This window comes from Pteropus vampyrus, unplaced genomic scaffold (genome assembly GCF_000151845.1).
Source record: "Pteropus vampyrus isolate Shadow unplaced genomic scaffold, Pvam_2.0 Scaffold110, whole genome shotgun sequence".
NCBI classification, from domain to species: Eukaryota; Metazoa; Chordata; class Mammalia; order Chiroptera; family Pteropodidae; genus Pteropus; species Pteropus vampyrus.
Window position 1 is genome coordinate 772,874 of NW_011888891.1, and position 25,917 is coordinate 798,790.

General features: G+C 39.9%; 1 protein-coding gene across 3 annotated transcripts in view; it reads left to right on the forward strand.

The window, feature by feature from the left end:
• CADM1 (cell adhesion molecule 1) overlaps nt 1-25,917 on the forward strand; it is a 322,797-nt gene that overhangs the window by 285,464 nt on the left and 11,416 nt on the right. The window contains exon 9 of one of the 3 annotated variants that reach the window (XM_011365362.2): nt 10,241-10,273. The exons of 1 other annotated variant lie outside the window; for it this stretch is intronic. In XM_011365362.2, the coding sequence (XP_011363664.1) occupies nt 10,241-10,273 (33 nt within the window). Of the gene's footprint in view, nt 1-5,566; nt 8,770-10,240; nt 10,274-25,917 lie in introns of those variants that run through there. One more of the 3 variants, XM_023533737.1, reaches the window with a different exon arrangement.

Below are 25,917 nucleotides of genomic sequence, written 5' to 3' on the forward strand. Positions count from 1 at the left end.
GAGGTATGCCATCCATCCCCTTCCTGGTCTCCAGTGGCTCTCGTATCACTTGATGTTGCTTGTCTGGGAACCTTGGAGTGTCCTATGCCTAACAAGATAGCAAGGGTTATGGCCACACCGTGTCAACTACACATGGAGGATTTCCTTTTGGTAAAGCCTTCCCCACCGACCGTTTGCAGGTAGCTGTCACAGAAACATGTACAAGTAATTATTCTATGAGGGGAAAAAAAAAAAACTCTTTGAAAAATAACTTTTCTCCTTCATTCTGTTACTGGATGAGACTGCAAGGTCTCTCGGAGCCATGAGTCCTGTTATACATTCCTATCACTTGACTTCCTTAAAAACACTGAATATTTTACTCATCATTCTTCATGTATAAATCCTCTTTACCACCCTAGATACGGCAACCATTCTTTACATTGACTTTCTGGGGACATTTTCAATTTTCACAGGAGTCAGTGAGATAGATATGATGAAAATTCAAAGTAGTCAATGAAAGAGGAGGCCTCATCTGTTTATGAAATATAACAAGAGATTGTCTAATCTCAATTTTCTTCACCTTTCTAACCATACAGTGGAACAAAGAGAACTTTAAGCCACTAGTGAGGATTTTTCTGAATGTTGTTTATAAAAGCATCAGTGCCTTAAATTAAAATCTTCTGAAAATCCATCAATTGTTTTTTTTTGTCTCACTCTAAACTCAACTCCATGGAGGCTACTTCCTAAATTCTTGTTTGTGCGTATTTCTGTTTTAGTTTTTTGTTAGTCCCTTCTGCTTCTTAAGTAAACTCAGTTTTTCAGTATAGTGAATAGATTCCTCCCACTTTCTGGATCATTGATAAGCACAGTGAAGATGCTCCTTCCTAACTCTGATTTCCAGAGCAACCATGCTATCAACTTGCCATCCTACGAACTAGGTTATTTACCCTTTATGATTCCTTACCTCTGATCCAGGTTGTACACCAGTTTACGCTTGAGCTCTTGTTACCAGGCTTTCATAAAGCTTCCTGTGAATTGCCCTTTGGATGTTAGTGTAAATTGCATCACTCCATTCTCCACTGCCCTGCATATGTGAACTGTTTAAGAACACCCTACAGTAGTCTGTATTTTCTTTGTAGAAGTTGTCCAGAGAGGAGCAGGCCTTTATTACCTCTCATTGTAGAAGGTTTCACATAGAGCTAGCCAGGTTTACAGTTTAAAGCAGCTGAGGCCTTACTCTGTACAAACACCACATTTCTCTTTAATATGGAAAAACACTTTTCATTTGTGGCTGGCCTCTCACTATCTTAGGTTTGGGTTTTATTTTGTTTGTTTGTTTTTGTTTTTTAAGACCTTTCTTGGCACTCCATGAACTCCTCCTCCCCCACAATCAATCTCAGCGATCAGGAGGCGGCACTTCCGTACCCAGCATTTAATCCTTCACTCCACACTACAGCTAACCTTATGTTCTCACACAGCTACAACTCACTGTTATCACAGTTCCTACTGCAGAGACTCCACTTAAGAGGAAATTTTAAAAACAAACAATGCTATATTTCTGTCCACATCAGAGGGACATTTAACAGGGCCTTGTCCTGGCTTCTCTCTTTCCTCTCCTGGCCCCTCAGTTCAGGGTAGTGTAAGATGATCTCATGCATGCACATTAGCCTTCTGATGTTAGCAACTGAATCGTCTCTACACACAAAATGCATTTGTGTTAATGAATTCCCAGATTCTCACTGGCACACCCAAAAGTAGCTAAACTGAAATTGCCACTGAAACAACATTGTAGAATTCGTTGCCTTAATGGATGTGATCTTACAGGCTTACTGTGTCTTAACAAGCAGTCTTATATATATTTATCTTGCCCAGAAAGTACACTTGTGCAATTTAACATTTGCTCCTTTCTTCAAACAGATTAAAGGTTATGAAGCTGAATGATTCTGTATCCCATTTTAAAGGTCCAGGCTATCCCCTAGATTTAGATTGGTTCCTAAAAAATCTTCCAGACTGAATCTTGACAAATGGATCGCTAAATTAATTTCCACTCTTCTCTCTTGCACTGTTTGGTATATTATAGTCACCATTAGCCTTAAAAGCTTCAACAGCTAAATCTAATGACAGTTACATAAAGCCTGAGCTTACAAAAAAAAGAAGCAGCCCACAGTCATCTATTTCTTCTCTCCCAGTCAAATGCAATAACTGAAACCCATTCCCCAGGTCAGAGTTTCATTATAAGAAAATGTACAAATACAATAGAAAAAGATTTTTAAATTCAAAAGGTCAGAGTTGATTTCAGATTTCTCTGAAAGGAAGTGCTCTCTTGTTATCTTTCATCTTCTGTAACCAACATAGTAGACTTGTTCCCCTTGTTAGGAAGGCAGACTATCATCGTGTTCCCAGGCACCCAGCTCCCTCAAAAGAGGTTAGAGCTTCATCCTGAAGACTCTTGAAAGAGAGGAATTATAAGCCCAGTCTGACTTGAGGTTGCCCACTCAGAATCACAGACTTGATGGATGAGATGAGCAAGGGTGTCCCTGTCTTCCTTCCATCCTACTTGGAGCGGATCTCCTACATGTGGAGGATAACTTCATCTATGGAAGAATTTTTGCAGGTTCTAGAGTAGTGAAAGGAGTATTTGGTTTTAATTTGCCACATCACTATTGTTGTGGCTTTACAACCATATTACACCTTTAATGTCATTAGATTCCTTTCCAAATTAAACATACACACACACACACACACACACACACACACACACACACACACACTTGAGGGATAGAGTTGGGATGGAAGCCATGCAGAGCCTCAACGTTATTTTACCTAAGATTCTTTGGTGTCTGTCCTCTTTCATGTTGATTTATATTCTGATAATATATTTCTGTTTATTGCTATTAGCAAACTCCCATGCTTTTTTTTTTTTTTTAATCATGTCAAGTTGTCCGTGTGGTGTCATTCATGAAAATATATGCTGTTTTGTAGAAGAGCAAACTGCATCATTTAAATTGTCCCTGGAGTCCTCCGTTAAAATACAGAGACAGCTAGCCATGACTAGTTTAAAAATCTTTCATGCAGATTCCTCTCAGAAACCAGAATCAAAGAACCTAGTGTCATCGCTGGGGTGGGAGTGTCTGTTTTGTTTTGTTTCGAACTTTCTTTGAAGTTAATTGACTTTGTGTATTAGGTGTACATAGAATTACCTGTTTCTCTGTTTGGTGATAGCTTTCACCCCTGTCTGCAAGTGCCATCAAGCTTTTCCTTTAAACATCTTAGGAAAGTATTTTGTGTTTCTCTCCCTAGTTAATACAGATATTGTATTCTTTCTGTTTGGTTGCATCCTGAGTTAGATCCATGCTGAGGAGTACCACAGAAAGCACTTAGCACTCAGTCTACACACCCTTAGCAGCTTAAATACAAAATTCAGGCCAGGGGGAGTTCAACCTTTAGGTCACACTCTACATGTGACTGTCATAAATTAAATAATTAAAATCACCTTAGAATAAGAAATGAATAGCTATAGGGCCAAATTCAGAAACACATTTAAAAATCCTTTCATAAGAATGAAGTAGGTCATTTCTAAATGAGTTTTTCTCTTTTTAAAAGTATATACCCAATTAAATATTTTATGTTTCTTAGAAAATAAATGGCAAGGTTTTTCTTTTTGGTATCTAAGGACTCAAAACCCCAGGATACCTTGGAGAGAGTGAGTCCCACCCTCAGGCTCACATTATGATTTTGGCTTTCATAGTCTAATATCATAAGCTTTTGTTTGTATGTAATGTGGATCAGATCACATAAAGAAGGTGAGCACACCTTTATCTTTCAGTAATATCTGTAGAACATGCCAAATTGTAGAAACTCAACACCATGGCATATGTTTTCAGTTTTTCATATACAGAGGAAAGAAGTAAACCTGAGTCTCTAACATGACCATCTAAATTGCAGTAAAAAGCTTTCCTCCACATAGAGCTATCTACTACTCTCCAGGGTCTTGGCTACTGATTTCTGCTCTGCGTTGTTGATATTTACTTGGTGTAAGGGGTATTTGCTTTTAGGGATGTATTCAATAAATATCAAGTACCCATAATACATACAGCACCGTGCTGGTGCCTATGGAGCCAGAAAATTCCTTTAACCCTTTAAAATATGATTATATTTTACGTATACATTGGAACTCAATAACAGGAGATAGATACTATGCAGTTAGGGCTGACTCAGTGGCACAGGCAGAAGGTGAGGAGACATCACAGGAGAAGTAGAATTTGTTCTGTGCCATTAAAGAATGGATAAAATCTGAATAAGAAAGGATGACCTAGGTACCTCCCTTGCCTTTTGGGGCCTCATGAATGAGCCCTTTCTCTCTATAATTACCCTAAATGAGGTCTTGAGTTTCCCTCCCCTAAAGCAGTGGTTCTCAACCAAAAGCAGTTTTACCAACCACTCCCACCAGGGTCTCCCACCACATACCCCCAGGGACATTTGGCAATGTCTGGAGACATTTTCTGTTGTCACATCTTGGGGTACTACTGGCATCTAACGGATAGAGGCCAGGGATACCACTAAATATCCTATAATGCACAGGACAGACCCTACAACAAAGAATTATCTAACCCAAAATGATATTGAGAAAACCCTGCCCTAAAGGGAACCAGACTTGGATTTTCTGAGACCTTGGTGGCAGTATCATTCTGGCAAAGAAGAATTCTTTCTTATAATGACTTTGGGAAATGAGAAGTCAGAGACAAGGAGCAAGATTGGCCAGGAGGAAGAAAATAAAAAAAGGAAAGGTTGGCATTTTAGAAATTAAGCGTGAGTCCCTAACTTTACTTCAAGCATCTATCTTCAGTGTGTGTATGTTTTGTGTGTGTTTATGTTCCAGGCATATATTAAGCCATTGTTGATAGAAAATTCACATCTTTCATCCTAGAATGTTTACTAAATTGCATTTTCTCTAGAGTTGGCACCTACTCCATTAAGACCGATTTCATTCATCATTTATTGAATACATATTGAGTGTTACTGATATGCTAGTATGCCTGGTGACAAAAACATTATTAAGACATTAGTCAATACTTATGAGCAGCCTTTTATGTAATGAGCTACCTTTACATAAGTTTTGCCCCAAAAGTGCATTACCATTTTTTCATACTGTCTTAAATATGTACATTTTTATTTTGCTGATAATTATAAACCTATTACAAATAGCATAATAGCCAACCAGTTTTGACCCATATTGATTTATGAGAGAATGGAAGAAATTAGAATACTACAGTGATGAAGGTTGCCAGGTTCTGCATTTAAAAAAAAAAGAAAAAAAGAATGAGAGAAGGAAAGTGAGTGAGATATTTTTTTCTAATCATAACTTCCATACTTTAATGCTCCTTGTTTTGAAATAATTCAAGAGATAAAGACTCGACATGTTTCCGTTCAAAAGATTTATCAACGGTGCAAAAAGTGATATCGCAAATACAGGTTTCTCACGATTAGAAAGTGAGAGTTGGAGCTATCTTGGTCCTTGGTCGTAGGAGATAAAGGAGCTGTCTGGAAGGACCCGGCTCTCCAGTGGCTACCACGGGACAAATACTAGCTTCTCGAGCCGCTTCCCGCTCCCCACCATCACCCTCCTTGCAACACCCTCTTCTTTTCCTCCGCTCCCTGTGCCTTTCCCCTTCCTGTCCCTCCCTCTACCAGCATTCACACACTACATGATATAGGAATTGTTTTCCTTGTTAAATGAAACCACTGTACAGATTCCTATTATTTTCAGAACATCTGGTTTTCAAATGGAAAGGTCTCAAGGGCATAGCAGCACTAGTGAACAATTCTGAAGAAGCTTTTAACAAAACTTGCAATTGCTTAACCAAAAAAAAAAAAAAAATCCACTTCCCTTTCTGCTGTTCAGCGACGCACACAGTCTCTTCACTCAAAGAGGAGATGACATTAAGAAGTAAGAGAGCTTTATTATAGCTCTCCTGTTTGGGCCTGTTCCCATCCACTTCTCCCATCCCTGAGAAATAGGAGTTTAATTAAAGCATAACATAGATGAAAAGAAAATTAACCGGGAAACCAGTAGAAAATAAACTTCAAAGTTTAATTTTCCAGCACATATTTTTGCCTTCAATAGATTTCAAATAAGTCTAAATAAATAAATAAATAAACAAACAAACAAACAAATAAATAAATAAATGGGGGAAAAAACCTATATTTAATATATATTGGCCAACATAACACAAGTATGAAAATAAAATTGTCAGGGGAATTCCTTGCCTGCCCTAGCTTCTAGATTTAAAGCAGCTCCATAACAGAAACTGAAGGAGAATTCAATTAAGAAAACCCATTGGCTCCTTATTGACTTTAGTTAGGAAAATAAACTGAGGAAAGATGTATTAAAATATGTCTAGACTGCTTAGTATGCTTTCATTTAAGCTTATGACAATCAAAATGGGAGAATTTAAATTCTTTACAATTAAGCTCTTCTTTTGAGCAGATTGAGTTCTCTGGGTTATTACACTGTGCATTTTTTAATGTACACCCTACTCACTCACACCCCAAAATGCAGTCTTGCAGTGAATCTGCACGTTGTAAAAGCAGGAGTGCCACAGAGCAATTGGTGAAGAAAAAATATTTAAGATTGTGAATTTAATTTTGTTCTAGGATTTTCATTTTCATTTATGGCACCCGTTGTGTTTGAGACCACGGACTAATTTATGGATTAGTTTTAAACCCCCAGTCTGTCACACTCAATGAACAATTCTAAGTTGGAGAGAATCCATATGAAAGGATTAGAATGTGTGTCACAGTGGAGCTTACACATGACTGTTTCAACTAAATATTGCCCAGCTGCCTCTGAGGCAGTAATATTTTTTTCTACTTGGTAAATGGCTAGTGTCTCTAATCTCACACATTGTCAGGGCCTTTTCATTTTGTAAATATCGTATACCACAACATGAAATATAGATGATGTTTAATTTATTCAAGATATGGTCCCATAAATTGTTTGTGTGGCTGAAAGACTAAAAAAAGAAAAGTCAATATTTAGTGAAAGGTGCATCTTTCAAATAGCAGTGCCCGGCCCACCCTTGGACACCTCGTTTGATTATACTCATAAAAGAGATAGAGAGTGACTGTTGAGCACTTACATGCTTACTGGATTTCCAAGAACATGGGATGCTTGGTGTTGACTGTATAAAGCAAATGTACAATAAATTTGCCCTCGTTGTAATTAAAATTAAAATGGAGACAATAGCTCAGCGAAGCCTTTTTAATTTCTAACTCTACTCCACCTAAGTCCAGCTCAACTTTCTGTGACCTCTTTTCCTCATAGGCCTAGCTCAAAGGTGATTCTTTAAAGACAGCAACAAAACGAAATTTAAAAGAGCTTTTGTTAGGGCAATTAGGCACTCTCATTTTTCAAGCTAATTACAGCATTTATGACATACTGGAAATTCACTATTTCCATTTTGCCTGTTGTACACTTAGAATGTTATCAAACAATATAGAGTGACCCTACAAGTCGATTCACAGCACGAGCTTGCGCATCTTTTCAGTCTTGTGATTAAGATGCCCTTAAATCTCTGCTTCACAGAGCCGCGCCCACCTCAGAGCCAGGGTGTCTGCGGTTTCTGCATGAAGTCATAATGCAGTTATGGAGGAGAATTAGATCCTGTCACAGTGCTCTCCTGCGGGGAGCACAAAGTCACTTCTGAAGATTTTTTTTTTTTTTTAATTCTTTACTTGAAATAGCCTCTGTTCAGATAGCACACCAGATGCTCTTAGAGAAATGGAATCAGCGACTTCCGACTCCCCGGATACGCCCTCAGCTAAACTGCTGCAGTCTCCTGCTCCATCGCTGGCCACGGTTTTGCCATTACCAGCTGCAGTAACTGTGTCGTTTGACTTGAACCTGTGTTTGCCTTTAACTGTTTTAGAGTATGTTTTCTCCTTTTCAACATCCCTCTCTCCTCCCCTTTTGGGTGCAATTGATGGATTTCCCATCCCCAAAATGGGGAAGCAAGCTGCACTGTGAACTTTCCTTTATTTATTTTCTAGTACCCACATAGAAGCTGATGTCTAGCTTCACTTAGCTTAATTTCATCATAAAGCCAACATTATGTTGGGATGTAGGAAGACAGTAAATTGGGGAGTCACTGGTTATTGTTAAGATATTATTTTTGAAGACTCTAACCCTTAGGTTTTTCTCCACCCCCTTTCTTTCATTTTATCTAATGATTTACCTGGTGAAAATAAGGCGTATTAGAAATGCTACTATAAAATAATGAGCCAAAGTGTTTATTGCTTTTTCTGTTTGGGAAAAGAGCCAGTGCCTAGCCATAAAAATGTACTAATATGCATATAAGTGTTTCTGTACAAATGTGCGTTTGATTTTGCCCTTCAAATTGAAAGCACCTCAAACTAACACTTGACTCGGATGTTTCAAGTAAGGAGATATGTCAACTGCGTCATGAGAATCTGGCGTAGAGATGTTTCGACTGTACAATTTTCAGTATTGTTTTTTTTTACTGCTATTTTATGCATACAGACTTGACTTGTAAGTATCGTGTTCTTATATGGTATATTTTATGCTTTTCTTTCCTTCGTCTATTCTTCAGAAACCCAGTTAAAAATTATATTAAGTTACAGTGGCCTCTCAGACTTCTGGTTAATTCTGGCTCCTTGGAAGGGCTAAATTTTTGATGGTATAGGATCCTAAGGAAAGCATGCCAACTGAAGAAAAACACCAGTGTGAATTCACGGGTTGTATTTATAAATCAGAAGCACCAGGCTCATTTGAAAAAAAAAAGTTCTGTTCATCATTCTAGTGCATTTAAACATTGCCTGTGTTGAGTCCGAAAGTCTTTCGAAGTCTCCAGAACTCATGAAAATAACTACCAGCTAAGTAGCTGCATTATAAAAAAGGACCAGTATCTACTTACGGTTTTCATCCAGAATCCCAGTCCAGCTAGAGATGACCAGCTCATGTGTCAGTGTCTACTTCTTTCTGGCCAGAGGGGCAATGTGGAAGGAAACATATTTGAGAGGTGTAGAACTGAAAATTAAAACCTGGACAGATAGGTTGACACTGGAATGAAGTTGGCTAGAATAGTGGTGTTAAAATGACTCTGGAAAAAGAATGTCGTTGTTCATTTTGTTAGGTATTTATCCCACTTCCCCTCTAGCCAAAAAGAAAGAGAAAATTTCTTGAGCCCCTTGAGGAATTTCCTGTGATGAGGTACCAGTATGGCAGGCCTAGTTTTGAAGCTTGGTAAAAGGAGAAAACTATAACAGCATCAGGACTAGAAGAGGAAAGAGACAAACCACATTTTCTAGCACAGCACAGGCATTTGGCAATGAAAAAAAAATTACATGCTATCTCCTAATGCAGCCATGAAGGCAGGACTGGCAGCTCACGGCAGTGAATGTGGTTCTGAATTGTGAGCAAAGGGATGGCTAGAGAGTTTAATTTTTGAAATATCACAGGATTAGAAGTGTCATTTGGCGAATTATGTGGACCTGGGCGTTTCCACGACAGACTTCTGCTTTTAGATCGTAACATAGTAAGATCTGCAGAGTGGAGAATGGATTAGGGGGTATGTGTGTATGTGTACAGAAACTAATCTGAAAACCTTTAACATGTTCATTCCCATGGCCTCCCAGTTAATTGAACTTTCCAGCTGAACTCTGCCGAAATAGCACACTGGATAGAAAACTTGAACCCATATATTCATCTCCAAGCATCTGAGCATAAGCCATAAAATCATCCGAAAGTGCAGTTGATTCAGTGAAGCCTAATTGGCAGTCATGACGCCCGAGTGCCCAGGTGGGCTGGGTTAAAACAAAGGCAATGTTTGAATGTATGAATCCATTGTTTAGCCAGCCTTTTGACTGAGCTTTTCTGTCACAGTCCTGAGCCTTGATGCGTTAAGAGCCACCTACCAGTCACTGAGTTTTCACTGGCGTTTCTCGTCATTTTGCATGTTCCCCTGACTATTGACTAGCAAGTAGATGTGTCCTGGCAAGACCCCCAGAACCAAAGAATTTACTGTTTTCCTCACTGGCTCGCAGCTTTGAGCTGAAGGCATGTCTTAAAACAGTGCAACTCACTTCAAATGCTTTTGGCTTTTCATTTATTATTGCTTGTCACGCGATGTTCTTTGAAAGCTTGCTCATATATTATCTGTTCCATTTTTTTCCATTTTCCCTTTTTTTGCATGCCGTTCCTCCTGTTTCTTCCCTTCCTCCAATCCTCTGTTCCCGTCTGTAGACACAACGGCGACGACAGAACCAGCAGTTCACGGTTGGTATCACATTACTGTTTATCTACTTTCTCAGCACTGCTGAGAGGCAAGGCAAGCCTGGGAAAAAGAGAAATGTAGTCTTCAAGGGCAATCGTGTTTCAAGTAGACTGATCTCATAAATATACTACAATTTTTAAAGGCTTGAAAGATGTCAAGTCTTGTCATTTCTGTTGTGAGTTCAGTAGCCAATGGTTGCAATCTGAGGTGCAGCCTCTTCCTCAATGGCTGGCTGGAATGGCAGGAGTTTCAGTGGCACATAGTCCTTATTTAGATAACCCCACCAGACACTGAAAAACAAGGGACTTCAAAAAAAAAAACTAATATTTGCCTAAAAATCATAGCATCTGAATTAAAGGGCCAGTTGCTTTCTTCGTTTATAGACTAGACTCCCAGGTACATGTCGAAGTGGAGTCACTTGTGTCACTTAGTAATTGAGACTAAAGGACAGGTCAGAGCAGAAGATTCCTGTTTCAATTCATGAGGTGTAGTGATAAGGAAGATTATTGCTCTTTTAATTATGTCCCCAGTTGTGTTTACCTCTACAACTCCATTTCTGGTTCACCTTTAATCTCTGTGTGCCTAAAAGTTTATGCTAACATTTGGCAAGAAACATCTCCAAAGCAAGAATATTTTAACAGCATTAGCTGGGACTTTAAAAAAAAAATTCTTTTGTGTTGTTGGTATCTTGTAGGGAAAATACTAAAATCTTAGTTAAGATTTTAACCGAAAGATGAGGAAGCATCAGGAAATCCTTTCCCCAATTCCACCACTGACTTATTTACTAGGGTGGAATAAGTCTATTAACTTTTTAGGTTTCTCCGGTCGAAAAATTAAAATCGTGTTTCATCTATGTACTACTACTTTATTAGCTCAAATCTAACTATGCTGATAGATAGATATGTTCATTAAAAAATCGGCTGAATTTTAATAATTGAATCCAAGGGAATTATTTGGTAAAGATCTTACTTAGATGACTTTGCATGTTGTAAAGGGTTGAAATCTATTATTTAAAGCAGCAGTCCCCAACCTTTTTGGCGTCAGGGACTGAGGCTCCTATGAGAATCTGATGCCTGATGACCTGAGGTAGAGCTGAGGCTGTGATGCTAGTGCTGGGGAGCGGCTGCAAATACAGATGAAGCTTCGGTCGCTTGCCCACCGCTCACCTCCTGCTATGCAGCCCAGTTCCAAACAGGCCACAGACCAGTACCATTCTGCAGTCTGGGGATTGGGGACCCCTGATTTAAATGATTACAGGTGATCAGCCAACCCTGTACTGTTCATTCAACTTTTAGAGCAACATCTCTCCCTAGCGTAGACTTGCTTCCTTAAATAGACCTACATTTGAGGACTCATCCGTTGAAAATCTCTAAGCAAAACCTGCCCTGTGTAAACTGGCCTTGGTGCTTGGCAGATCACCCCCGTATTTGGACTTTCTGATGAGGAATTTTGAGGAAGCAGTATAGCCCTTCCACCCGACTCCTACCTCACACTGCTGTTTGTGCAAAGGAAAAAGTTCATAAAACAAGTTAAAGGGCCAAATACACTGACAATCATGAAAAATCAATTAGGTATAAAACTTCCACTTTCTAAGGTAATGCCCCATAGTGCTTGCTACATCTCAGGCATTGCACTCCATTAAGCTTAGTTATTTGTAGGTTTCATCATTAATTGAGCACTTCCTGACTTTTATCGATTATTCTCAGAGCTTTAAGGCCATTTTAATGTAGTTCAAGAGATTTTGTTCTCTTCTTTTTAAGATGCTTTAAGTTCTGAGCTTCCTATAATTAACTCCAGGGTCAAATGTAGCCATAAGATTCCCAAATTCTGTGAGATCTTTGAAGAAATATTGATTACGTATCTCCTAAGACTCCAGAGTTCTATTTTCTAGGTCCCTTCAGTAAAGTTCATGTACTTAACATAATTCTAATGGATGTAGGCCTTGGAGTTGGGTGGGGCATTCAAAATAGGAAATATGTCCCCTGACCTGAAAAATGAAAAGTTTACTTAGGGCCAGTCCTGATTTTAGGCCACTGTTTTCAATCGGGTCTTTCTCTGGAGAGAGAGAAAGTGAAGGTGATCTCTTTGTTTGGTATAATAAAGAGACACTTGGAATAGGATTTTATAGCATTCCTCTGGCAAGAAACAGATGTCTGTGTGCTGTGAGCAGCAGCCACTGTCTTATTAGTTCCAGGACAGTGTTCAAGCCAGCAATACCTCAGTAGGATGTTATTGACTGGCAATACCTAACAAATATACCTACAGCCAAGAGATTTGGGGAGGAAAAAAGAATAAATAAATTATACACACACACACACACACACACACACACACACACACACACACACACACACATATATCAGAATAATACGTATCATAATAATATATTTTCGACCATATATATGATTCTTTAATAGCAGGAGAGAAGTGATAACCCAGATTGATCCCTAAATAGTGCATTTATAAATACATTCTCCAACTTGCCTAAAATCCTTATAACATGCCCACAGAGGGGTCCTACCACTATGTTGAACAGCATACTCTCCAGCCCACAGCAAAAAGCTTTAATGAAAGCCAAAGTAATATCTAGAATTTTACTGGACAGAGGGGAAAAAGTCTTCCAGGTCAATTATCAGGATAGAAACGGTAATAGGAATATGGTGGAAAGTACAAAGCAGGGACCAGATTTCCAAATAGATGAAGATACAGGACTGATTTTATTTGAGTGAATTATGGCTAAAACCCATAAAACCAAACTTCTTTGGTGCAGCAACCATTTGACTTAGATTCATTTAAGAATAATCTGGACATGTTCATGGTGGGGATCTGGGCCTTGAAAAATGTGGTTTGATAACTTGGCAACTTAAATGACAAGACATATTAGGTCAGTCAGTTGTGACCATTTTACTGGTCTTAAAAGTTTTTATACTGGATTTCCTTCCATATTTCTCTTTCGTAAAAAAGGAAAAAAAATATTTTTACAAAAAGCTTTCCCTTTGAAGACTCATTAAAGTATTTTATTCATGCTTGTGTTGCTAGAGTATGTATGAAGTATACCAGTTGTTTATGTATGTTGACCATTTGTTCTTACCAATATCTGATTGGAATAATAATAAGCATGTATTGGAAGGTTAGAAGTGCATGGGCATGATTCAAAATCAAATGGATTTTCTCCAAAAAGAAACCAAACAATAAGCAGCCACAATGTGTTTTTAAGGATCTAATTGATAGTAAAGATAAATGTGAGTGTAAGAGTGGAATTTTTAGACTAGGGTAACCGAAGGGGTCTTTTTTGAATAAGGATCTTGAGCATTTGTATTTTTGGAGCTCATCCTTAAGGCCTGGACAGGAAGAATCCTGTGTTATGTGTGCATGTTGAGCAATGCAAAACACACTCTGCCAAATCCTGGTACACCTGGTCTGAACTTGATGGCAGAAATGCATGAGTGACTTAAAGCACGGATGGTATAGTCGTTATTATGGTTATTGATGTGTGGGTGCGTGTGATGGTTTTTGTTTGTTCAGATGTGGGCGCTTCTCCGTTAAGTGTCTTGTGCCTTGTTCTTTTTCCACCCTGTGTGTCCCCTCCCATCCCACCCACCTCCCCCATGTGAGGTTTTGGGTGACAGACAGCATGTCCATGTTCTGGAATAGTGCTTGTGCTTTTGCTGCACTGCAGTCAGCTGGCTTCCTCTGGGTTTGAGGTCTCTCTCTCTCTCTCTCTCTCTCTCTCTCTCTCTCTCTCTCTCTCTCTCTCTCTTTCTCTCTCTCTCTCTCTCCTATTTTAGTATTTTCAGATCTACCTGTCCTTTTGCCTTCCACCTCTTGTTACATTATATGCTGATGATCTCATGAATTTAGAGCTCCCAAATGAGTTTTAACATAGTTTTTAGTTCAGTATAGAGTTGTGGTAAGACTCAAACTGGGAACCCCTCTAGGATAATTTTTCACTTTCACTTTCGGTTTCAAAATGTTTGGCTTGTGCTAGGTACATGTTTATACCCTAGTCCAGTGTCCTTAGGTAACTACCTCAATGGATCTCTCTTTCCCTGACTTATTTTATAAGTAGTGCAAGCCATGCTAGAATTTTAAAAGTACATGAAATTCTTATCTAATTTTCTATTAAATTGTGGGGAAATTCTGAAGCCCATTTTAAAGAAAAATAGCCAGCAGTGCGCATTATTACAACCTCTATGTCCACCATCTGTGTATGTACCTTTATGCACATCTCTCTGTATGAGTACACAACAGTGGCATTCAAAGGCTGTCATTCAGTCAAGGCACTCTGCAGACATTGTATGTTCTGCTCAAGAACAAAGCTAAAGAGGTTTATGAATGGCTGCAGGACCTGAAGATTGCATTTCAGCCTTGATATGCAGTTTGGAAACAATGTGCTACTGTTTAACGGCGTGAACCAAATTTCTGCTAATGGGAAGAAGGGAAAAACTCTCCACAAAAGCTGACAAAGCAGGAAGAACAGGATGACTGAGCTTTTAGATTAAAACTACCGGGGGCGTCTGAAATCTCTATGACTGGTGATGGAAGTAACAGTTTTCATAATACGGCCAAGTGATCAGATGTATGCCGTTTAGGTAAGAGAGAGACCATCGCCTATCTTTTCTTGATGGGAAGGGTACTAGGACCAGTGGGCTAAGTTTTTGTTTCCTAGAGGTTTTGTTGAATCATTCTCTTTTGAAATTCTCTTAAGAAAAAAGAAACTCTGATGAACCAAAGAACATTCAAATTTTACTTGACCTTGACCTTGAGTTGATTTAAATGTATCTAGGATTTCATACTATTTCTAATTTGTGAGGTTTTTCTTAACTGGTTTAAAATCATGTCACTTTTAGATGACAGCGATTTCTGTTTCAAAGGAAGAGTAACAACTGCAGAAGCACTATTTGAGGAGGCTTAGGCTGTGTGTAGAACATTATAGCACCATGAAGAAGCTAAATACACAGCTCCACAGAAGAGATCATTGTAGTGTATATATTAAATTATCGTGTTTGTATCTTAGGACTTTATTAATTGCTCTTAAGATTCCCATATGGTCCGCAAGTAAACTTCCATTTGTTTAGCAAAGTTTAAAGAATTTGGTTGAGTACATTTTAATCAGAAGTGACGAAAGAGCTTTAATGGATGATATGAAAGTTTAAAGAAAAAAACCAAGTGGCTTCTCACCTATTGTTATATTGAAAAAATTCCTTTTGAAGACTATTCTCTGCTTCATAAAATGCATCTTTGTCTTCTCTGAGAAAATGAGAGGTGTATAATTTTTAACGTGGAGGAAAACTACGTAAATCAAAGCAATTTTAGGAGGTAAATTTTGCATGTCATCATTTGTACACTCAGTGCTTCAGTAAACTCTTGCTAATTATATTTATTCAGTAATGATCCAACTATGGTGGAGCACTATGCATTTATAAAATACAATAGTAGTGCAAATACTAACGCCACTAATCCAAATGGCTTCCTACTTTCAGATGTAATCTGAGCAGCAGATTCCAGATGACTTGGTATATTTTAAAGTTTATGCCATTAAAAATGACAGTTTCATCTTTAATGAGGTGTATATCAACTGTCTGTTGCTTTTTAATGGGAAACTTTGCATGTCAATGATATTTCATAAACATATTTGTCTTTATTTTTTAAAATTAGCTTTCTAATGCCCTCTCCAAGGAAACAAGCATTGAGCAGCAAAGCTGCCTACTTGAAACATCCTTGTTTAATATGGTTCAGTGAGCGCCAAGCACGTATGTAGAATGCTTTGATATTCATTGGGCCACATAGAAGTGAGGGATTAGCCTTCAGAGAACTGCAAATTCATGATTAACTACAGAGAAGTACTTTATGTTGCCCATTTATAACAATTATTCAAATAATTGTATTCATCTGTCTTTATACAATGGCTAGAACCAATTAGAAAGAGGAACACTTTGAACCAATCAGATTTCAGAAAAAAAAATGTATAGCATCCCTACTCAGTTACCTGTATGAATTTATTGCATTACTCACTGCTTTCCCTTTAGTTACCTAAATCTATAGTCTGAGAACATCTATGGACTTGAAATCTTCCTGTTTTTAATTGACACCAACCCTTGAATGAATATTGGCACCCAGGGGTCTTGATGGAAATTCTTCAAGAGCTGATGATGTGACTACTTCTTTATAAAACAACTTATAAAATCCAAGCTTTTACTGACCATTTCTACATGAGTATTTCTATTAATTTGTTTTTTTTTTTTTTTTTAATAGTGCAATCGGTTTGACATTGCTTGTTTCCAGAGCATTTGTTCTGGTTGCTTTTATGCTCTGGTTGATAGTTCACTGAGTGTTACTTGCAAATCATTAATTCAACAAATCTGTACAGCGCATATACTTTGTGCCTGGCTATAAGAAAAGGGAAAGCTGAAAAAATAAATAAGGCGTTCCTCTCTCTTCAAGGACCTTGCAGTTTAATAGGTCCATAAACATCGTCAAAAGTGACAAATCCCGTTAGAGAAGTATCAGCAAATCATGCGATTTAGAGAACCAGGAGCAATCAGACAGGACTTCAGGAAGAATAGGGAAGAACAGTAAAGGCCTCCTTGACTGTCCAACTTTTTGTGGTGGTTAATAAACTCTATTAAAAGATCCGCCTGCAAATAAAGCATGAGGAAGTGGAAGCCATTTCCTAACTGAGCCCCCCGACTGTTTATCTACTTTCCTCTTCACCTCTTTTAATTCAAATCAGAGCTTAGCTGAGAGCCATCATAGCTGGCCAACGTTGGTGGTGACTGGAATATAGGCATGTCAAGCCCCCATTTGATTATCTCCTGACCTAACTGCTTTTTCAGCTTTGAGGGTTTTGTTCTTCAGGAATTCCTCTGATTTTTTACATTTTTCCTTTTTAAAAAATCGTTTTGCAAATCACATTTTCTGATGAAGGCATAACCTGCAATCTGCAGTTAGCAGATGCTATACCATTTTGAAACAAGTGATCCAAGAGCATCATAAATTGATCATGAACTATATTTGTCAGTATTGGCAAAGGATTTCAATTTACAGTTAAATGTGAAATAAAACTTACATACATCAGTATGTAACATCTAAATATATTTGTATTTAAGAGATATATCGGAGCATCAACAGCTAACAATCAGGCTTTATTTTTCTTTTTTGCATGCTGTTATGAATGAGTGATTTTAAACATTCACCTTCATGTTTCATGTGCTTTGAAAGTGGAGACTGAGGAATCTTTCTGCCTCGATTGTGTATCAGTAACAAAATTAAATGATTGGAGAAATGTACTTACATATTAATACATTCGAGCTATCCAAAAAAGAGAGCGATAGCAAGAGATTTGGCTCATGTTTTTAAGAAATTCATCCTCAGTTCTTAAGTGTTTTGTTTATGTCCCTTGAGGAATGGAAAGAAAAACGATTTGTTTTTACTTGTAAGGCCTTACTCAGTTGCCCAATTCCGCAGAAGAACTGGACAGTGAGGACCTCGCAGGTAAGGGCTAGTCATTAGGTAAGGCGCAGCAGTGTCCAACCTGTGGGTGCTCTGTCCACTTCTATGAAATGGCCATTTGGTTTGTCAAGCAATCAATTAGCAATTGTGGATTTTGAGACTAAAGAAAAATAAATTTTTATTAACACTTTCTTCCTCCCACCCACCTCCCTTCCCTGTGGTAGCGGCATGTGTAGTTCAGATGGGGGCTCGTGCTATTAATGCAGTGGAGGTCACAGGTCGTCTTTGGGATTGTACTAAAAAGAACTTTTATGTTCTAGATACACAAAGGTTCAAGAGAAATTTTGTTGCATTAAAAAGCAGTTTAAGGATGTTGGATTATGAGACGAGATCTTTAAGACAAAAACTCATGTCGACCATTTACCTCTGTAAAGTAGACTAGAAAAGCCATGTCATAGTAATCTTAGAAGCAGGGGGTAGGGAGGGGCAAGAAGGAGGGGGAGGGCAATTGTTTTGTCACACACCATGGTGTAAACTAATTATCCACCTCAGACCTTTTTCACAGCCCACTGAGCTCTTGCAAAAGTAGGTTTCATGCTTGATTCCAGGATTTAGGTGTTACTAATCCAGAATAAGAAGCATATCCTAAAGAGGGAGGGGATCTGAAATGGTCAGAGCTGAACAATTATATGAGCTCCCATGATGTTGTAGGACTTCACTGTCAACCAGTTACAGCTTCTTAAACGTTTTGATCAGTCACTTAATAAGTCAGTAAGGAAGGCCCCCTCCTCGTCCCTGTATTGAGAAACCAAGGTGTAGGAAGGACTATAGGTGCTTACTCCAGTCTGTTGGAAGGAAGGAGGTTCCATGGTGCCCCTTCTTGAAGAGATTTCACTGCAGCTCTCATGAATAGTTGGTTGTTGAGGTGCAGTGTTAACTACAGGTCTTACCCAGTGAAAGAGTCAGATAGTACCACCCAGTCTTTCCAGTGCAGTAGCTTTATTGCCTACTGAGTGCTTCTGCCAAACCTCAGGGATGCCTTTATTTTCTGTTATGCAGCATGTTCCCAGTTCGAGCTTAGCTGTTGCGTTTTCCCACAGAGTGAAAGCTCCGGGAGGCCCTATTGGTTTTATTCACTGCCGTCCCATAGTAAGCACTCAATCGAGCTTAGATTAATAAATGAATTCCAAGTCCCAATGAATTTACATAAATAAATAGAAGATTAGAAATTAGCCCGTCCATCAAGAAAGTGTTTCATTTTTGCCTCTTTTTTTGTGGTATATTTGGAGAAGTTCCAAAAACATTAGCCCAATTTTCTTTAAAAATAAGAGTAGATGAGTCCTCCCTGCATAGAATGCAATGCCAGGCATAAGTAGTCTCTACTCAGTTCTGATCCTGACCCAAAATAAACCACTCTCCGACACAGTGACCCGGGCAATTGGATCTTCTCAAGGATCCTAAGAAAAGACAGAGTTCTCATTGACCCTGATCCCACTTGGCATACTAGCCAGGCAAGGATCATTCAGATTTGCATAATTTTTCTCCTCCTTAGGAAAATGGGACAAAATCAGCCCTCCACCCCTTGCCCCCAGCATCATCAATTAAGAAATACTCTCAGCTCTGCACCAAGTCAGATATGGCCTTGCCGCAGTTCTATCAATTACCCACAAGTCAGGAGCAATAAACTTAACAACTGTTTGTATTCATCATAATTCGGTTAAATTAATAATTACATTGTCCCCCACCCCCACTCCCTCCAGGAACGGGGCAGTCATATATTGTTCTGGAACCATAAGTCATGTAGAACACTGATGATCTATCAGGCTGGGGCCAAGCTGCCTTTGCATCTGGTTTGATGAACTAATCAAAAACTGATTAGCACCTTTGTTCAAAGGGGATGCTGATTAATCAATTACTATTGATTGTGAGCTTGACTTCGCTCGGCAGCAGAGACATCTGAAAGGAAAAAAAAAACAACCAATAAAAATTGAGCAGCTGTCATAGTGTTTAAATTTATTAAAACAAAATACGTTATTTTTTATGAAGCTGTCTTGAAATGGGTCACTGAAGGGGAGCATATTGATTGAGAAAGGATGAACTTCTCAAATTTCTGTAGCCTAGAGACTGAATTCAATTATAATACAAGACAAACAGGTTAACACCCGTCTTAAACAGTCCATCAATAAATTAGAGTAGGTGTTGCACATTTAATGCTAAACTGTGGTAATGAATAATATTACCATTCATTCCCCGCTCCCATCTGGGTGGAAATTTCATCCTTATTATGGATAAATGTTATATTCTGCATTTCCTTCAGAATAATGATAGTCTGTCTTCTACTCGCCCCCATTTCCCCCACCTCCCCCACGTCCCCCACTCACCACTGCTACCTCTGCTAATGACAATTTCATAAGCAACATATGGTGCTCTATCCTCACCCAGCAAAGCAAGTTACCCAGCTGATCCTCCTCTTTAATCTGCATTAAAAAATTATGCTTGTGTGTAGTTCAGTGATTTAATTATTGGCAGACCTGGGGAGCTTATCTAGTTCGACTTTGAACCCTTTCATTTACTTTTTGGGTGTTAACTTTATTGATGATGGATCCACAAGAGTTTTGAATTGTTTTATCAATTACATCTGCTGTTTTTGGTGACAGCTGGTGGTTATTGCCACCCATGTGGAATAGAATAGCTTTAAGCATATTTATCCTTCTATTTTATTTTAAAACTTTTTAAAATTGTCTCCAACTGCCTCGGCAATGAAAGGGCCTTGGGGACTGTTTAGTGGAGTTCGGTGGTAAATATACCGTGTGCCAGAGAATGGCCCTCCAGCACAATCAAAGCAATTCATCAGTCTTCTGTTTTTGAATCAAAGGCACGGACAAGAAATTCCAGAGCTGTCATGCTTCCCCAAAATGTATTTTCGACTCTTGCCTTACAAACAAGAAAGTGATCTGGAAAAATCCTACAATGCCTCCCTCGTAATCCACAGGAAAGTATGGGTGAGGGCAAATTCTAAATGGCTTTGATAATCCATGCCAGGTGTTAAGGAGGAATCCAGGTGAGCCAACTCTAGTTCCCTAAATGGATTACAAAGGAAACGTAGGCTCAAAATATAGCCTGAATTTAGATAATGGAAGCACTTCAGGGTCTTTGGCTCCAGATGATCCATTCCGGGGTGGGATATATGACCATCTGGCTATCGTGTCCTCAGTCTGTGTGAGTAACTGTCAGTAGACATAGCACTTTGAAGGACTCTTAACTAGCTCCCGCCTAACATGTGGCCCAGATTTGGCAAATAGTCTGTTTCTTTGTGGTGAGACAGTAATAATGATGATGATGATAAAACAACAAAAACCAGGTGTGCTGTATAGGGCCATTCAAGGTATGGCCCATAAATGTAAAGTGTGGTATTTAACTCATATTTATGTAGTACTGATAGCTTAGAAAGCCTTTTCTCACATATTAATGATCTTATTTGATCTTCATTCACTCAGCACAGTTGTTTGAGCTCCTCCTACGGGCTGGGCTCTGGGCTGGACACCAGGGATGAGCAGTGAACAAGACGTTCCGGGCCGGGCCCCTGCTCTTGGGTAGTTATGTTCTAGTGGAGTGGAGGAGACAGGCTCAAAACACAAGATAATGTCAGACAGGCACAAATGCTGGGAACGAAACAGAACTGGGTTAAGTGAGAGTGAGTGACTGGGGCTGGGAAGAGGTGGAGGCTGTTTTAGAAAAGCTCTCCAGGGAAGCCATTGGGACAGGAAGACCAATGGATGAGGATGAACCAGCCCTGGGAAGGTTTTTGTGAAATTGTTAAGGAAGGTTGTTAGTCTCCGTTTACAAATGAGGAAACTGGGGCGCCAGAGGTTAAATGATTTAGTCAAGAGACAGCCAGAATTTGAACATTTGGGTCTTCCTGCCTCTATGGGAAATAGAGACTTTGATTTAAAGTGGTTATTTTCCCCCTGTGAAATCTGTACTTCCTTTGCTCTGGGGTCTTGGGACTCCTTTTCCAATTGGACCCTTTCCAGTGCAGCCTGTGCACGCCGGGAATGAGGAAGGGAAGTCTGGTTCTCCGCAGCCCATCAGGCGTAGCTACGTGCTCGCTGACCTGGATAGATCTCTTCCAGCATTAAATCAAGCTCTTTCCCTTTCAGAGAAGACCTTAAATTTTGCTTAAATGTTTTCAGTTCCATTGTCCCTGTGACTGTCCTAAATTATGGGATGAGTTTCCCACTGAGATGGTTCTAAATGCCATGAGAAAGTGTTGGGTTGCAGAAGGTTAAACCTGAAGATTCTCTTATTTTAAAATTTTATTTAGTACAAGGCAGTAGACTGACAAATCCATGCCAGCTTGTCTGTGACTTTCTCGTGATGTGACTGAACTTCATTGTATTGCTGATCTTCCCATAATCCAACATGCTGCTGTTTATCCCATGGGGAGGAAGGATACCTCAAATAGGAAGTTTTCCTCCAAATTAAAAAGTTGGCAGGCCACAAGGCAAAATGTGAATTCCAGTTCTACAGATTGGACACTGCTTTGGGGTGACTTCACCATATTCATTAATTCATCTTCACACCCCCAAACGCCTGAGGTCCACTGAAGCATCTTCCTCCAGAGAGAGATTCTAGTGGGAAATGTGTGCTTGGAAATACTTTACAACTCTGTCCTTTTATCAGGTGCATACTCCTTTAAGGAAAACTCCAGTGCCATTCTTAGTGCCTTCCTGGTGCTTAAAATGGAAAAGACATCACACTTCTAAGCCCTTATTGTCATGAGACCGAGGACTCCTGAGGATGCCTTGTGGTCTCTCTGGTAATGCTAAATGTCTAGGGAGGATTGCATCTTGTTGCATCAAGTCATTTCCACTGTTGGGTAAATTAACTAAATGAAGTTGCTTGGGAAGGGAGAAAAATCAGCATTTAAACAAACAAACGTTTGTATATTTAGCTGACAAGTATCTCATATCCTGATACTCAAGATGGTACACCTGAACATAACTTGGACTAGGTGGCCTTCAGCTGCCAGGCCCATAGCCTTGAGCACACACAGGTAGGCCATCAGTCACATCGTGCCAGTCTGCATAAATGGAGAGAGCTTGGTGACTTCAACTCAGCAAGTGTTTATGAGGCACCTCACTATCTGAGAACAAATGCTGAGTGTGCAGTACAACCCTTACCTAACCCAACGAGCTGATAAGTATTTGCCTTGAGTCGGTGATAAGAACCAAAATGAAGTTCTCCTTGGACTTTAATATAACATTTAAATTTGGCACACACTTACAGAATACCTATGATATGCCAAGCCCTGAGCCAGGGAGACACTTTCATAGTCAGCAACACGTTGACCTCACAAAACGACCCTGTGAAATGTATGATTGTGCTCAGTGGCTTAGAGTAGCAAACTGACCTGCCTGAAGTCACAGAGGATAGTGGTGAAGCCCAGCTTCTACCCCAGATCTCATGGCGAGTCCAGTGCACTTTCCAGTGGACCCCGCAGGAGGTGAGACCCTAACTCTTCCTGCATCTCGTGTTCAGGCCTATTTCCGGAGGATGAGGTAGGCAGTAACAGCCTAAGAGAGCCCTGAGTCTAGATCACTGAGCAGTGACGATGCACGGCCAAAGCCTGTGTGCAGTACTTCTAATTTAAATGAACGCACACTGAGCTCCGGGTGGCACGATGATGATGATGACTGCCGTTTTTTTTTTTTCGAGCAGCTTAACATAGTTCCTTTGAAATGTTAGCGTAGCCGCAGTTTCATTGCTAGAGTGAAATGCAGCTGAAGGGTAGCACTAGATGCCTGGGATGCTGCATAGGGGTGTTCGTGATTTTCTTGCCTTACATTATTCCTTCCCTTCCACTTTCTAAGAAGACAGAAAAGAAAGGTTACGCTGCATAGAGGCTAGTGTGCTCCAATATATATTAACATCTTAATGGGAAAGCTGTGCATGTACTGTATACATTTACTACTCTCTGACAAGAGGGAATTAAATGTCAGAAGGATTTGTAGCATCTATAATTGAATTGGTGCTGAGAAAAGCAAATCTTAAAGAAGAATAACATATTAGGATTAGCAAATAATATGGCGTTTTGTCAGCGCATGCCATTCAGTTTGTTCCCCTTCAGTAATAAAGTTGTGCTTTTTAAAGTGCACAGTTATTTTTGTTGCCATGACGGGAGCTACAGTAGGTGGTAAGAATGAGTAGCGACGTTATTCAGAGGGTGCCAGGCTTTTTGGTTTGTTTTGCTTTGTCTTCGAGGTCAGATTTTGTTTTTGCCTCAGATTTGGAAAATCCACTGTCAGGCTTTTTCTTTCTTCCTAGCAAGAAGTAGCAAATGACATCATGGTCATTAAGCTGCTTATGAGATAGACTAATCCCTACAGCCCTACGCAGCTGGAGGCAGCATTTCCATTATAAGCTCCAACCCTAAGAGTTTTAATTAAACTGACATGTCCAGCAAGACTTCAGCCCAGGAAAAAGACAAGACCCAAACCAAGCGACAGAACTGTTGCAGAAACTTTTCTTCAGTCATCCATAGATGAGGAAATACTGATGGTGGAACATCTGTATTGCCCAATACAAGAAGTAGGACCGATATTAGAAACTCCCCATGTTACTCGCTTTTAAGTAGGACCTAAGGTCATTTATAACCTTTGAAGAGAATAGATAGGAGCATTTAAGGTGAGCGTCTGGCTCTCCTCAAGTCTTTAAATGAGCCAGGGATGTTTTGAAATGTGAAGGAAGGCCAATCAGGGTAGTCATGCCCTGTGCTGTCTATTTTACTGTATATGTATCGCACTTCAGCTCCTCAGAGGTAGAAAACTTGGTGTCCCTTTGGCAAAAATGTCATCCTCAGACCGTGCGACCTGGCTACAAGATGGGCAGGCTGCAGTTGCAGAGAGCGTTCTGCTCAGTGACTTCCTGCCGGAGTCCCTATTTGCCAGGAGCTGGTCTAGGATGTACTGGCTCTCCATGGATCCCTGCTTTTGGCAGCAGAGCCTTCTAGGCTTATCACAGATCCGTGATTAAGGCATTCGCCTGGCAGTTTCTGTTACGCATTCCATGCCAGGTGGTAAAGTAGCCATAGAAACTGGGATTTGTTGCAGAGCCCTCTTTTAACACAGGCAGCGCAACTGTGGAGGGCTGCATTAAGGGTGACTCTGGCAAGTAATCTGAGGAGTGAAAGCAAGTAGAGAAAGAGGAGTCCCCTAGGGGAGGGCGAGACTGACATTCCACTAGCCATCACTTTTCTTGTCAGGTCCTAGGGAACTACTGCCTTTAGAACTCCCCCTCTACAGCACCCAGGAGGAATGGATCAAGCCAGGTCACCTGACCTGAGGTAAAGAAATCCGAGCAGTTTGGGGCATCACTCTTGGGAGTTTCTTTGAAATATTTTTGTCCTTGCAGTTTCTAAGATGCTAACGTGAACCCAGGAGGTTGAACCTGTGACCCATGCTATAGTAGCCAACTTAATATTCTGCAAGCAGCTTGAAAGCGCTTACCTAGAGCCAAGTTGTTCCAGCTTTTTGCCAAAAGGAATGCTAACTCACGAATACTAAACAGTTCATGATTGATCTGTCCTTAAAGAGACTCGTGTCACACTCAGAGCCATAGACATGACTGCAGGATGGAACAGTACAGGCAAGAAGGATCGTGCCACAAGTATGAGTTGTCATGAACACTTCCAGCATTTGCAAAGTGCACCTAAAACTCAGACTCATGGAATGACTAGGCCTGAGTTACCTGAGGTGACATGTGAAACGACTTGGAATTCTTCAATGCAATCGGAAGGTATCACCCAAACATGCCTGGTTCCTCAAGGTTGGAATAACCATTACGCCGTAGGCATACACCAACCAGACATATGGCTCTGCTCTTCAGGATGATGGAGCAAATTTTAGTCCCAGAAATAGGAACATTCTTACACCTGTTGCTAAGTGTGAGGAAAAATTGTAGTCTGTTAGAAAACAAGAGAACATTACCTCAGGAGCAGGCATGTTTATCTTTCAGTGTTGAAGCTGGTGGCAGTTGAAGCTGGTGGTTGCTCCTTGGTTTCCTTCTCTGCCCTACTGAACAAAGGAGCCAGAAATTTGGAGATGTCCCCAGGAAAGCCAGAGAAGTTCCTGGGGCCTGAGTGAAAGGATCTGCACCCCAACAGGAGCAGGATCTTTGGTTGATGGCAGAAGTC